Raw genomic sequence first — 12,908 nt, 5'->3', positions numbered from 1 at the left:
TAAAAGGTATACAGTAAGCTAACACGCTGTTGAATAAAATACGTTCCAATCTGCCACTTTGACACAAATGTTCTGGTAAGAATTGAAACCCAGGTATAGATTTACAATCCTAGCCTGCTCAGAGTTCTGTCCTGGCCCTTGGCCCCTGGCCCCTGGCCCCGAGGCAGCCCTGGTGTCTCCCTCCCACCCTGTAGCCCTTTCCTTCCAGTCCGAGCTCTGGTTTTCACTGCAAGGGGCTTCTTCTCGCCTGTGGGTGAATTCCCCAGTGTGCACTCCCGGGACCCCTTCACTAATCTACCCACACAGATTCACGGAGGGCCACCCCTTGCGCCCAGGGATGTGCAGTCCTGATGCCGCTTGCCTCTAGGAGGGGTGCACAAATGCCCTTTACGTGGGTGAAGGCCATCTGGGTAGGAAACACTAGATTTCCAACTACTAAGACCAAGTGAAAGGAGGGTCAAGATGGGCCCCTCTGAGCCAGGGCTCCTCTTTGCTGGGACTAAAGGGCTCCCTCTAGGCTGGTACAGGGTCAGAAACAAATCACTCCTGTATCAGAGCGGGGCAGTCTAATCACTGTCTTAGAAAGAGCGAACCTATATTAGCTGGTTCTATATTAGCTATTCTATATTAGCTGAACTTTCAGACAAATTTTTTTAAAAGTTTTATGCTCATTAATGGTGTTGATGGAAGGATTATCTTTTTATTCTTGCGGGAAAGTTGACAACACAAGAGCTGGGACCTTGGTGTGTAAACAACTTCGTACCCACTTTTCACCCCGATCCTGTTCTCAAAGACATAGTCTGGGAGATGGAACCCGCTTTGCAAGAATGCTGGGAAGCAGCAGAGGAATAAAAATCCACTGAGTAGGGGTTTCTTCAAAGGAATAAACCCTTTAGAAGAATTTGAGAATCCAGATTAAAAAGAACATTTCATTTCCATTTGTTATATACCTAAAAGTGAATTTTTATTAAAAGCAGATCACATCACTTCAGGAAATTCAGAAAACTATATCTAAATACATGGAACGCAAGATATTCCTCATCAATTTAGATTCTTATAGCCTCATAAAGATAAAATGCAGATGAATTGATTTAGATCAAGCCTTCATTAAATTTTCGAATTAGCTTTTGGAATCCCATGTATTGCAATGTGCAGAGTCTGATTCCTGAGCATTGTGACAAAGCCATGAGTGGATAATGATAAAGTGCATCGTTGCTAGAAATAACACAGTCTGCCTTTGGTTTGTGCTAATAAACTATAAGACAACCTAAATTCCAATTTTAATATGAGAAATCCACCTCATTATAAGTAATCTCAAACTGTATGTTATCAGCATTTTCATGTGTATTCTTTGGTGAGTCTGAAATATAATTTGCTGTTTATGCTTCTAATGTAAATCTCCAATTTCTGGTTGGCCACTCTGGCACTAAGCCAGAGCTCTAATTTATTTCCATCTTCCCTTATTTCTTACATCAAAAGAGACTGTTGGTTTGAATAACAAACATTCAATCGACTTAGACGTGGGGTGGCAGGCAGCACAGGCATTACCTGTTTACCTTTTATTGCCTTTTTTGAATTGGCTTTTCTGGGAACAAAACCAATAAGACGTGATGTTCCTTCATCTAGTTTTTACCCAGGTTATTTATCAGAAGACACCCCCCATGGTGGGGTGAAGAGCTCAGCCTGGAAGCAGGCTTCCAACCTAACACTATCACGTAGGACTTCATTGTCCGAACGACCCTGGCCTGGGCTGACAACATTGTTTTGGACTCCAAGGGATGCTGCCGCTAACACATCTGTAACCTGTCGGACAACAGCTTGCTGGGAACGGAGCACACACTCTTTGAGCCACTGCAAGACCTGGCAAGGGTTCCCCTGCACCCCTCCCCCCTTGCTGTCTTGCACAGTAATTGGCCTGATAAAAGGCAGAAACAATTTATTACGCCTTGGGTGGTACGTAAAACAAACTTTATTCTCAGGAACAGCAGTTATGCCTACTTGCTGCTGTAATATTTTGATATTTCCTCTAAATACGAAGTCTGAATATATTCAATCAAATTGCTAATCGCTCAATTTCCCTGCGACTTCCCTGGCTCTCCAGGTTGCCTCTCGTGAGTGTTACACGTAAACACTGTATTTGCAAAGATACATAGATCAGCATCCCTACAGTCACATGAGCACATCAATCTATGAAAATAGCATGACTTAAAAATCAAAGTCTCTTAGTACTCTGCCAACAGGCTTTGGCATGATCTTGGCAATCACTTAGATTTTTTTTTTTTTTTTTTGCTGTTATAATTTTTCCCAAGTGGAAATAGTCTCATATTTTGCAGAAGTTGTCCAAGCTAGTGAACATCGATCCATCTTCCTGGGTACTAAAATCGTCAGCTGAATGTATTCAGTCCACATAGAAACCAGTAAAGGGAGAGTGGAACTGCTTGGTTGGCTGCTCCTCTCATCTTAAGAAATTGCAATACAAATTCCTGAAATCATTTATGCAGGAATTTTTATTCTTTAAATCTTCCAGTGTTAAAGCAACAAGAAAACACTTAGAATGTCCTTTGGTGGAATCTTATTACACTTGTTATATATGTAAACTGATATTCTTTGATGCCAGCACGATTCGTTGCCCTTACAGAGAAATCTCTGCACAATGAAACAAAACAGAACGAAAAAGAGGACAAAGTAAAATGTCAGTCTTTGCTGCTTCGAATTAGATACATTAACAGATTGTCTGGTAACACAAATTGGCAAGATTACAAAAAATCTACATCTTACAGTATTTCAAGAAAAATAACTTCATTTGAATACAAAAGGATAGATACACTTTCTTTTTGTTGTTGTTGTTGTTTCCTATAGCCACTCTTGGACGGTGGGTGTGTGCTCGCACTGGGGTGACTCAGTGCTGCTAAGATACACGGGGTATGACTGGCTTCAGCTTTTGGGGGGGCTGTTACACGTGTGCAATACTAACATCGGACAAAGAAATCTTTCAACCAACAAGGGTTACAGAGCAACGTTCACTAAAGCACAGGTTGGAGGGGGTTCGGGGCCGAAGCAGGCCAGTCTGGCAGCTGGTGGCCGGTGTCCTCCGGCCCCGGCGAAGAGCGCCCGGCCGGGGTGGGCGCCCGCGGGCTCGCAGTCGTGCAGGGCGTGCGCGGTCCTTCCAGGCCGCCCCGGGCCTCGCCGCTCGGGAGCGCGGCTGCCCACGCCGCCGGGTCCGCCCCGGACGCGCCGTCCACGCCTGGGGGATATGGCTTAGTCCACGTAGGCCTCCTGACTGTGCGCGGTGCTCCAGCGGGGCGGCGGGGTCCCCGTGGCGCCGGCAGGTGCCCGCGGGCGCTGGCCTCCCTGCCGCGGCGGTCGGGGTCCGGGGGGCGGGGTCCGAGTCCAAGTCCGGGTCCGGGTCCGGAGGGCGGGGTCCGAGTCCGGGTCCGGGTCTGGGTCTGGGTCCGGGGTCTGGGTCCGGGTCCGGGTCCGGGGTGGGGGGCTCCGGGGTGGGGTGGGGTCCGGGCCCAGGGGTGAGGTCCGGGATGGGTCCGGAGGGGGTGGTAGGTCCGGGTCTGGGTCCGGGGGTGGGGTGGGGTCGGGGTGGGGGGTGCGGGTCTGGGTCCGGGGTGGGAGTGAGGGGGTCCGGGGTGGGATGGGGTCCGGGTTCGGATCCGGGGGCGGGTCTCTGGGTCCGGGTCCTGGGTGGGGGTGGGGGGGTCCGGGGCAGGTCGGGGGTGGATGGGGTCCGGGGTGGGGGAGATCCGGGGGGTGGTCCGGGTCCGGGTCCGGGGTGGGTGGGGGCCCCGGGCCCCGGGCCCCGGGCCCGGCCGGGTGGGGCGGCTCACAGCAGCGGGGGCCCGGCGGCGCGGAGCATCGCGGCCAGCAGCAGCAGCAGCAGCGGGGGCGCGGGGCCGCGGGGCGGGCGGGCGGCGAGGCCGGCGCGGGAGCCGCATCCCGCGTCCTGGCAGCGCGGCTTCTCGCACAGGACGCCGGTGTAGGCGGCGGGGCACAGGCAGCGCACGTTGTTGTGGCACGTCCCCCCGTTCTGGCAGTGCAGGAGCTCGTTGTCGCAGACGTTCGCTGCAGGGCCGGGCCGCGGGGAGGACAAGCAGAAGCAATTTCAGGTCACCCGGTACATCACGGTTCCAGCTTAAAAAACAAGATCTCAGGGGGGCCGCTGTCCCCCCCGCCCCCCCGCCGCCCCCCCGCCCCAACTAAGCCCGTGACTCCCAGTTTCCAAGCCAATGTAGTTTGCTGCCTTTGTGGCTTATTTTTATGCTGCTTTGATCACATTTGTCCCTTTCGTAGACATTCTGGCTGCGACCTTGGACGCTGTCGTCGCCCGTTTCGGGCCACCGGGCACAAGGGAATGGGAAGCCCTGGTCGGCCAGGTGTCCTTCCTCCGTAGAAGTGGGGCCCGTTGGGGCCTCCTGCTTCTTTACAGGACAAGTGCCCGCTCCTAGAATGCGGGGTCTTAAAGCCAGATGGATGGTAGTTCCCACGCAAAGCAGTATTGCTAAAATGACCAAGAACCTCGGAAGGGGTGGGCCATTCTCCCTGCAGGTGCATGCGGGAAGGCAGAGCCAAATGGGAAGCATGAGGGCGGGGGGGGGGGGGGGGGGTAGGGGGGCAGAAGGGCGGGAAAGGGGCTGGGTGGACGACGGGGCGGGGGGAGGGGGTAGATGGAGGGCAGGGGGAGGGCAGGGGAGGGCAGGGGGACTGGGGGGGGGGCAGCATGCTCCAGGCAGGCGCAGCCACATCAGAAGAGAGAAAGTGGTTCCATGGGAGGAGAGTGAGGACGAGCACTCAGTCACATTTGCCCCTGACAAGCCTATCAGGATATTCATTGCCTTGTAAATGTGGGAAGTCGAGTCCAAGGTTACCTTGATTTCCCAGAATAATAAACAATGCGGTGATGAGACCCTGATTACCAGAATTTCACTATGTCCGTCAATTAATAGAATCGGTTTGAATAAATCAAGCAAGCAATTCCAGATACTAAAATTCATTCATGGTCCCTGTCATCTAATTTTCATCTCTAATAATTACTTATTTCAAAGTTCTGGTTATCCTCATTAAGTCCATGTCTCCTATTCTTTTAGATAATCAAGGTTTCACTGATTTAGCAGAATGTTAAATAGAACCCAGGGAAATTAAAATAACAACAAAGAGTAAAAGAGCCAAGAACACTTCCCAGCAACATATGCTGCTTAAGCACTTAATATATAGAACCACACTCTGGAGTGAGGGGTAGGGGCAGAGCAGAAAAGGTAGATTTTTATAAATTATAACATTTTTCATTTTTAAAGGATGTCATGGTTAAATTTCCCCAGGGGTACCACATGAATTAAACACACACACACATACACACGTGCACACACACACACTTAATATTACTATCAAGGTGCAAAGTATTAAAAAAATCTCCCAAGTAGTAATTCAATAGAGAATGTTACTTGTCCATTAATCATGTTCAGTAGTCATGTCACCTTCAAAAGACACTTCCTAGACACAAACGTGCCAATGCCCTGCGTGCAAATGAGCTGAGGAAAGATGGTAGTGGACGATCCCGGAGTTAATAACAAAGTGCCCTAAACGGGGCCTTGTTTTACCTTCTTCCACAATAATTCCTTGGCGACCTCTAAGACAGCTGCATAATGTATTGGTACAATTTTCAAAAGTACCCACACTTGCTGTCTGTAAATGTCAGAAGTGACTATTGAGGCCTACTACATCCTTCAGGCTCCAAATATTGACATACAAGGTGGTGTTCCAGAGGTTCTAATGATTATATAAGCTGTCTCTCAGTGGGTGGTAGAAATCTTGAATATTAGACCCAAATTATAGTATTTTATGCATCATGGTTAAAAATGTCAAGAGCTGTAGCTGTGAGGCAAAATCTCCAAGTGTAGAGTGGTTAAACTCCTGGTCAAAACCGGTTGTTGTTAATTTGAGAAACATATATAGGTTTTCAGCATATTTTGTTTTGCTTACACTTCAGGAAATATGCTTAATTGGGGTAACATGGAATAACTAGATCCAAATAACTGTTCCCATTTACAGTTAAAGATTCTCAGCATTTCTTGTTCCAGGCAGCACATTGCTGAATGGGATATTTCCTTTCATTTGGGCACTAGAGGTAGGAAAATATCTGTTCTATCAATATCGATAATTGCTTGCCTTGAATAATTGAGAAGAAATCAATAGTTAATTAAATATTGCTCCCCCTTTTTAAAAAAAAGCTATTTTTCTTCTTGGACTTGAATGTAAATCAGTTGTTGAACAGAGCTTTCTCTTTCTTTCTTTCTTTCTTTCTTTCTTTCTTTCTTTCTTTCTTTCTTTCTTTCTTTCTTTTTTTTTTTCCAAGAAGCTGGTGATTAAGTTAAAATCCAATACCTTTCCTACATTTAAATAATCTGCTGTTGATGTTGGTGACTGTGAGAAATTCATTAACTATGCAAGGAACAGATATAACAAAAGGATTAATAATATCATGGATTGGAGAACTACACTTTTTCTGCAAGAAATAAACAGAAAAATCAAATCTAGAATATATTTCATTATTTAGAATTCACTATAAGACTTTCTACATTTAGACTCCTGATTGTGCTATTCAACAAACACAGAACTTCCCTGTATGTACAGCGTTCTGTTGGGCTTATGTGCCAGAAGCACATCTGAACCTAGCTACGGATCCTACCTGCTATTCATGAATTCATCCTCCATCTTCATGTCTTTTTGAACCAGATTTGTGGTGCTTAATGAATAAACTAGGTGACTAACAAATATCACTGAGCTCTTCTTCAGCATAAGAAGCTTTGTACTAAACACCGTGAACAAATAACAAATGATAAAGCACGATCTCTGTTCTTATGGAGTTCAAGCCTGGTTGGCAAGATAAAATATATGCAAGAAATGATCTAATAGTAATTTCATTAGCATGCCTTTATCAATTCCATCCACCTCAGCCAACATCTGTTGTGTGCCGGGCACCCTGCTTGATTGTACGGCTGTAACTCTACCTGCCCTGAAGGAGCTCACAGTTTGGCAGAAAACAAAAAGAGCGCACATGCAGAAATAACTGTGATGCAAAAAAAGAGAATAAAAGACATATTTGCAAAATGCTAGGGGAACTGAGATGCTGGTGTAAATAATCATTTGGGGGAAGATTAGAAAAGACGATGGGAAGGAGATTATGTTCGAACAATGGTGCACTCCAGGCAGATACTGGTAGAAGGGGCGTCATGGTTGGGGAGACTGTATGAGCACAGACAAAGAGACGTGCAGGGGCAGAGTGCTGCTTATTATGCCACTGTCTCTCAACTCTCAATCCACCCTTCCTTCTGCAAGCTGGCTCCTGGCTTCCACTGACAGGGGCCACTAGAGGCACAAGAGATGGTGAAGGGATTTCCTTTTACCCATTTGATGGCTCTTCCTAACAGTGTCACTCGATGATGGCAGTATAGCAGCATTTGGTCCCCATGTGTAGCTTTATTCAGAACCAGCTTTATTCTCACCCTTGGAAGTTTCCTTCCTACGCCAACTCAGCAGCATTCCTTCCCTGGATGTTCAAGCTCAGCTCTGAGGGGCCCTGCCCAGGTTTCAGAGGTACCAGCCAGCACCCTGGCACTATGTCTTCTCAGAGATGCAGGTCCCATATCTGTGGGGTCTCCCCTCCGTCCTGTTAGTTTCTAATCACCCATCCTCTTTCCTATTTTCCCTCTGCCCAGGAGTAGTGCTGCTCCCTGCTTACACAGTTACTAACTCTACAAGAGGGACTACAGTGTCCTCTTATCATTTCTAAATTCCAAAACACCTGCTTAATTGCTCTCTCAGGTTTTCTGACAAGGGCCTGAGGGAGAGACACATGGAACACACTAGCAAGTGGACTGGTGTGGCTGGAGCGTTGGATGTGCAACAGGGCAAATGGAGACCAGAGAGGCAGGCTGCCGTCTGGTTATGTAGGTTCTACATAACACACACCACAGAGTTTATTTAGACAATAGGCAACGGGAAGTGGCCAGAGACCTATGTGTGGGGTGGTGTTTTAATGGAGAGAAAAACAGGTGAGGCTTGGCCAGAGGAAGGACAGACTGGAGGCGAGGAGCCTGGATGCTTCAACAGAATGGGCTTGGTGTGGTTAGAGCAATGGGGAGAGAGAGGGGATAGATTTGGATGGAGGTGGTTTGAAGTGGATACAAGAGATTCTGAGGTTCCTGTTTTCAGTATTTGGATCCATCAAAATATAATTTATTAAGAAAAGTAGTTGGAGGAAGACTTTGATCAGGGAAGAAAATGCACCTTTTTGGACCTAATGACTTTGAGGGGTCTGTAGGCTCTTCTTCTGGGCTCTTTTTCTTAGTTAGAAAAACTAGTTAATCATTCAGGAGGTAGGTCATCGTGGAGATGCAGGTTTGGAGCAGGAGTGATGTTGGTCGTTGTTACAAAAAGTGAAGTGAAGAGTACAGAAGACCCAATCTTGGTAGAATATAGAGTAAGGACAAATGAAGGCTCCAGATAGAACACTGAAGAATGTCAGCATTTAGGCCACTGGAAGTGAATGAAAAGCCCTCATGAAGGGTCCTGAGAATAAAAGGTATCAACAAGATGCAGTGATCATATGAGGGGATAAAATCAGTCCTAGAAGTCTTCCTGCAGTGAGTGACTATATCTAGGGATAAATAAACAGACTGGGAGAGTGTGAGAGGAAGGGTGGCACATGAATTTGGGTGAAGGAAATTACAAAATAGGCATTACATGTTCTTGACTGAATCTGACAGAAGGGATTTTGGAATAGTTAAAACAAGGTTTGGAGAAATTTAAGGAATAAACATTTAACAGAGGTCTTTGGTTGTCAGTCTAAGGTAGCGCTTTTCAACAGTGGATGTTTTTGTCTCCCAGGGGACATTTGACAATGTCTGCAGACATTTGGTTGTCACACCTCAGGGGAGGGCATGCTATTGGCTTCTGGTAGACAGAAGCCAGGGATGCTGCTAAATATCCTGCAATGTACAGGACAGCCCCCTACAACAAAGAAAAATCCCTCTTCAATTAATGTTCATGGCAAAATGATGGATCAGGGTATCAGCCATAACAATGAAGAGGAACAATTGTATACTGGGCAAAGGGCACTGAAGATGTCTTGGTGATTGCAGATCACAGAGAGGTAGTGAGTTTTTGGTGCAGAGCCATGGGAATCAGAGGCAACTGTAAGTCCTTGAAGTTGAAATAGAAGAGTGGAGTGAGTATCCTTGGAGCGGAAGAACTACAGAAGGGTGGGATTTAAGACACACCTGTTAGCACTGCTAAGAACCAAAGAATAGGAGGGAGGAACCAAAACCACCAAAACCACCCTCGCCGTGTAATTTGCTCTACCTTGCTCTGTGAGGAACAGTAAAATCAGGGCTTGGGGAAACTCCAGAAACTAGATGAGTTCTAGATGAGGAAACTGAAAACAATTTAGGGAAGAACGTGGGCTAGAGTCAGGGCTCCTGATTTACAGATTAGTGCTCTTTACATAGGAGACACATTCAGAGAAACCCAGGAAACGGAGGGGTGCAGTGTGCGTCCCAGGCTCCTCAAGACGCTACAGGCCACGTCTGCAGTCCTCGGCGGGTTGCCGGGTGTCCTGGCCGGCTTGCCGGCCTGCATACCGCCCTGTGACGGAGCCGTATGTGTCGGTAGCATCAAGTCTCCCATCTTCCAGACTTCTACTGCATTTGGGCGGAGCTCTAAATACCCATCAGCTCATGCAGAAGATGTGACCCCAAACACCAAACACCAAAGGCCCAGGTTGGGAATAGCGAATGTGTTGGATAAGCTGTCTGTCCCCCTCCCCTAGGCAGAAGGCACAGCTACCTACCACGGCAGTCATGGATTGGGGTGCCATGGATCGCCTTCAGGATTCCTCGCAGCGGAAGGTTTCGGGCATCCTCCACCAGCTGATAGAACCAGCACAGGGATAAACACCACTTACAATCCTGGCCCTAACCCCATGTCATTGGCAGGTCACTGCAGGCTAAAAATCCAACCAGGGATTGCTACCCAACACACACCTTGCCGTTATCACCTCCTTAACTTCCTTCTGTGTGGATTCATCTCAAACTGGAAACTCTGACCTTATTCGGGGAAGTGTTTACATTAAACATGTCCTTATTCTTTCTTCATTGCTATTGACAACCTAAGAGGGTGCTATCTCAGCAAACAGGGAAGGTTTGTCTTTAGCTCCCTTCTGCAATGCTTGACCTTGTATCGGATGCAAATTGTTATTTGCTAGACGCTATTATTTTTATTATGATAAAATATCCTTAGATACCAGAAACGCTGATCCCACTTTGGTACTAGCTTGACCATATTCTAACGGATACTTTTACCATTGATAAAAATAATTCACTCACGATGTGTCCAATATCACACCATATAACCTATAACCCCCCGAAGCTTCAATATTAGAAATGCTTTCAAATGGAGCGACCGAAATGATCTGTGGCCCCTGATAGACAAGGTTAGAGTATTAATGTTAGACCCAAACAGTTATGCGGCTAAAAGATGAAGTGTGGAATCCTGGTGGAAAGGCTGTATTTGGCAAGGTGTTATAATAGCTCCGATCACAGCTTCAGTAAGCAAGCCACAATAGTAGATAAATAAGCTTCCGTAGTTGCTATGAGTTTATAAAAACACTCAGAATTTTCAAAGTAAAAAAATAGGAATGAGCAGCATTTCTTCCTCCCTGTTTCACTTCTTGTCTTTCCTCTGGCTTCGATAATGAGCCACAGGGATGTAGCTAAATTATTCAATTCTCTAACTGGTTTTTTTGTAGGTTCCTTGATTGTCATACAAGTTCCCTCTTCCCAAGCTGCAATCTCTTATCAAAATGTGAATGATGGGGCCTTGATTCCCCTTTCCCTCTGTTCGTCCTTTCTGGAAGGTATGGAAAGGTGGATAAAGGCGGGGACCCCTATGCTCAAAATGGGCACCAGCCAGCACTTAGTGTTGCTGATTGTTCTCTTCTTTTTTTCTTTGGTGACCTGAAGGGTCACTTATTTCCGTTATGGTCACGATGATCTATGACATTACAAAAGGGAAGTTTTCTTTTCTGTGTTTGGGTCTTGTTCAAAGCCATACATTTGGGTTCGCCCTGTCAGTGAGCTGCTATGCTTGAGCAATGCTGGGTCTGTATTTATAGACTTGAAAGTTTCTCTTTTTGGCTTTGTCTCAGGCACTTCAAGGGATCGATGCAATGCGTTGCCATGACAGCCTTCCTTGATGGTTGTATTAATAAAGTGACCTCTACCTTCACCACCTGAAACAAGCCCAGGATTGCCAGGAGAAAGATGTTCCAAATTGTTCCCGTCCTTTTCAAAGAAACGTCAAAGAGTGAATAACCTCTACCAAACAGGCTAATAACAAAGGCATATGTCCAACATTCAGTTCTGATTTTGGCATTTGAGATTTTGTGGCAGGGAGATAAAGAGCTATGATTATGACCCATTTATTCAGCCCTGGTTGTGAGCCGTGAGATATGAAACCGAGCCTACAGGTTAGCTCCCGGGGTACGGAAGACTCTTTGAGGACCGGTGTCTAATTGCCTCTTTTGAATTCTGGGTACACTAACTGCATTTCCCCCCATCTTTTCTCACTTACGTCTGGCCGTGACTCATGACATGGAACAGTGGAGAAAACACTGATTACGAGTCATGAAACCTGGGTTCTAGTTCTGACCAGCCGTTGCTTTGCTGTAAGGCCTTGGGCAAGTCATGCAGCCACTTGTTAGCATCTGCTGATCTGTCTCTCCGCCATACAAGCAGGCAGTGTCCTAGACGATGGGCACGTAGTGGGAGCCAGGCGGACAGTGCAGCCGCTTCTGTGGACCTCGCATTCTAAAGACAGCTAGACAGTTAGGGAAAGAGTTGGAAGTAGGTATTTTCTAAAGTTCTCTTGGACTTTACAATTCTTGTGCATGTTTTTCATGGAGAGCCTATTGTCTTAAGAGGCAAAGAATGAGGCATTCCTCCTCTTTGTCATCAAATACGTGATGAGTATCATGAGTCCTGGTGATGACTCAGGTGGCTGTTTTGCCTTGGCCGGTTTTGCCCAGCAGTCTTACCTGGTGCCCCATGGAGCAGACATAGTTTTTTGCCTGATTTGTACTAAAAGTATGAGGTGATGTCAAGGGAATGAGGTGAAGAGAACTTGTGACTCAAGTCGGGTCTCTGTAGTTCATGGTCCCCATGAACTTGGGGAAATCCTTTCACCTCTTTGTGCCTCTCTTTCCTTACTTCTGAAGCAAGAATAGTAATGCCTGTCCTGCAGTTATTGGGCACCTCAAGATGAATTAGGTGGAGGTGTTTTAAAAAATAGAAAACACAACCTAAGTGTACTTTGCTAATGTTCAACACCTCCCCCCAGACCCCAGTGCTAGAAGCCCAGGGCGGAAGAGTGAGGTTCTTGTTTCTAACCCTGCCAGACAAGGAATTCATCACTATCTATCCAATTCAAGGTGCTCAAGTGAAAACGGAGGCCAATGTCCTCCCTCAAAGACAGCATCTGTGTATGTCCTCTGCGGGTACGAATCTTGAGGTGGCATGGGGTCAAACACGCAGTGCTTGAATATTTGTATTCAGCTGTCATGTCCTCCACAAGGTTTTGCAAGGTTGGTTTGGATAGGCAGCGCCTGTCTTCTCAAAGGTGACTCGTGTCCTCTCACTCAGTGTGCATTCTCCTTTACCGATCAGCAGACAGAAGGCGTGCACTCAGGGTAGTGGGGGTGGGGAGCACTACCCCGCAGCCCCGCTTTAGCTCCTGCTTTGGTGAGGCAGGGCAGAGGTACAGAGGCAAACAGGATTTAGACTCCAACTTGGAAGCCATCAGTTGGAAACATCCTTGCCCTCCTGCTCTCAAGCTATGCTGCTGTCTGT

At 46.9% G+C, this 12,908-nt stretch overlaps 1 protein-coding gene across 1 annotated transcript in view; it reads right to left on the bottom strand.

Moving 5' to 3' along the window:
- Positions 1-3,006: 3,006 nt before the first annotated feature.
- NTNG1 (netrin G1) overlaps positions 3,007-12,908 on the bottom strand; it is a 316,142-nt gene continuing 306,240 nt past the window's right edge. The window contains exons 10-11 of the mRNA XM_072837671.1: positions 3,837-4,071; positions 3,007-3,244 (exon numbers count right to left, since the gene is read on the bottom strand). Of these exons, the coding sequence (XP_072693772.1) occupies positions 3,007-3,244; positions 3,837-4,071 (473 nt within the window). The remainder of the gene's footprint in view (positions 3,245-3,836; positions 4,072-12,908) is intronic.

This window comes from Canis lupus, chromosome 8, assembly GCF_048164855.1.
Source record: "Canis lupus baileyi chromosome 8, mCanLup2.hap1, whole genome shotgun sequence".
In the NCBI taxonomy this organism is placed as follows: domain Eukaryota; kingdom Metazoa; phylum Chordata; class Mammalia; order Carnivora; family Canidae; genus Canis; species Canis lupus.
The sequence above is the reverse complement of the archived record's forward strand: the minus strand, read 5'-3'. Positions and strand labels throughout refer to the sequence as shown.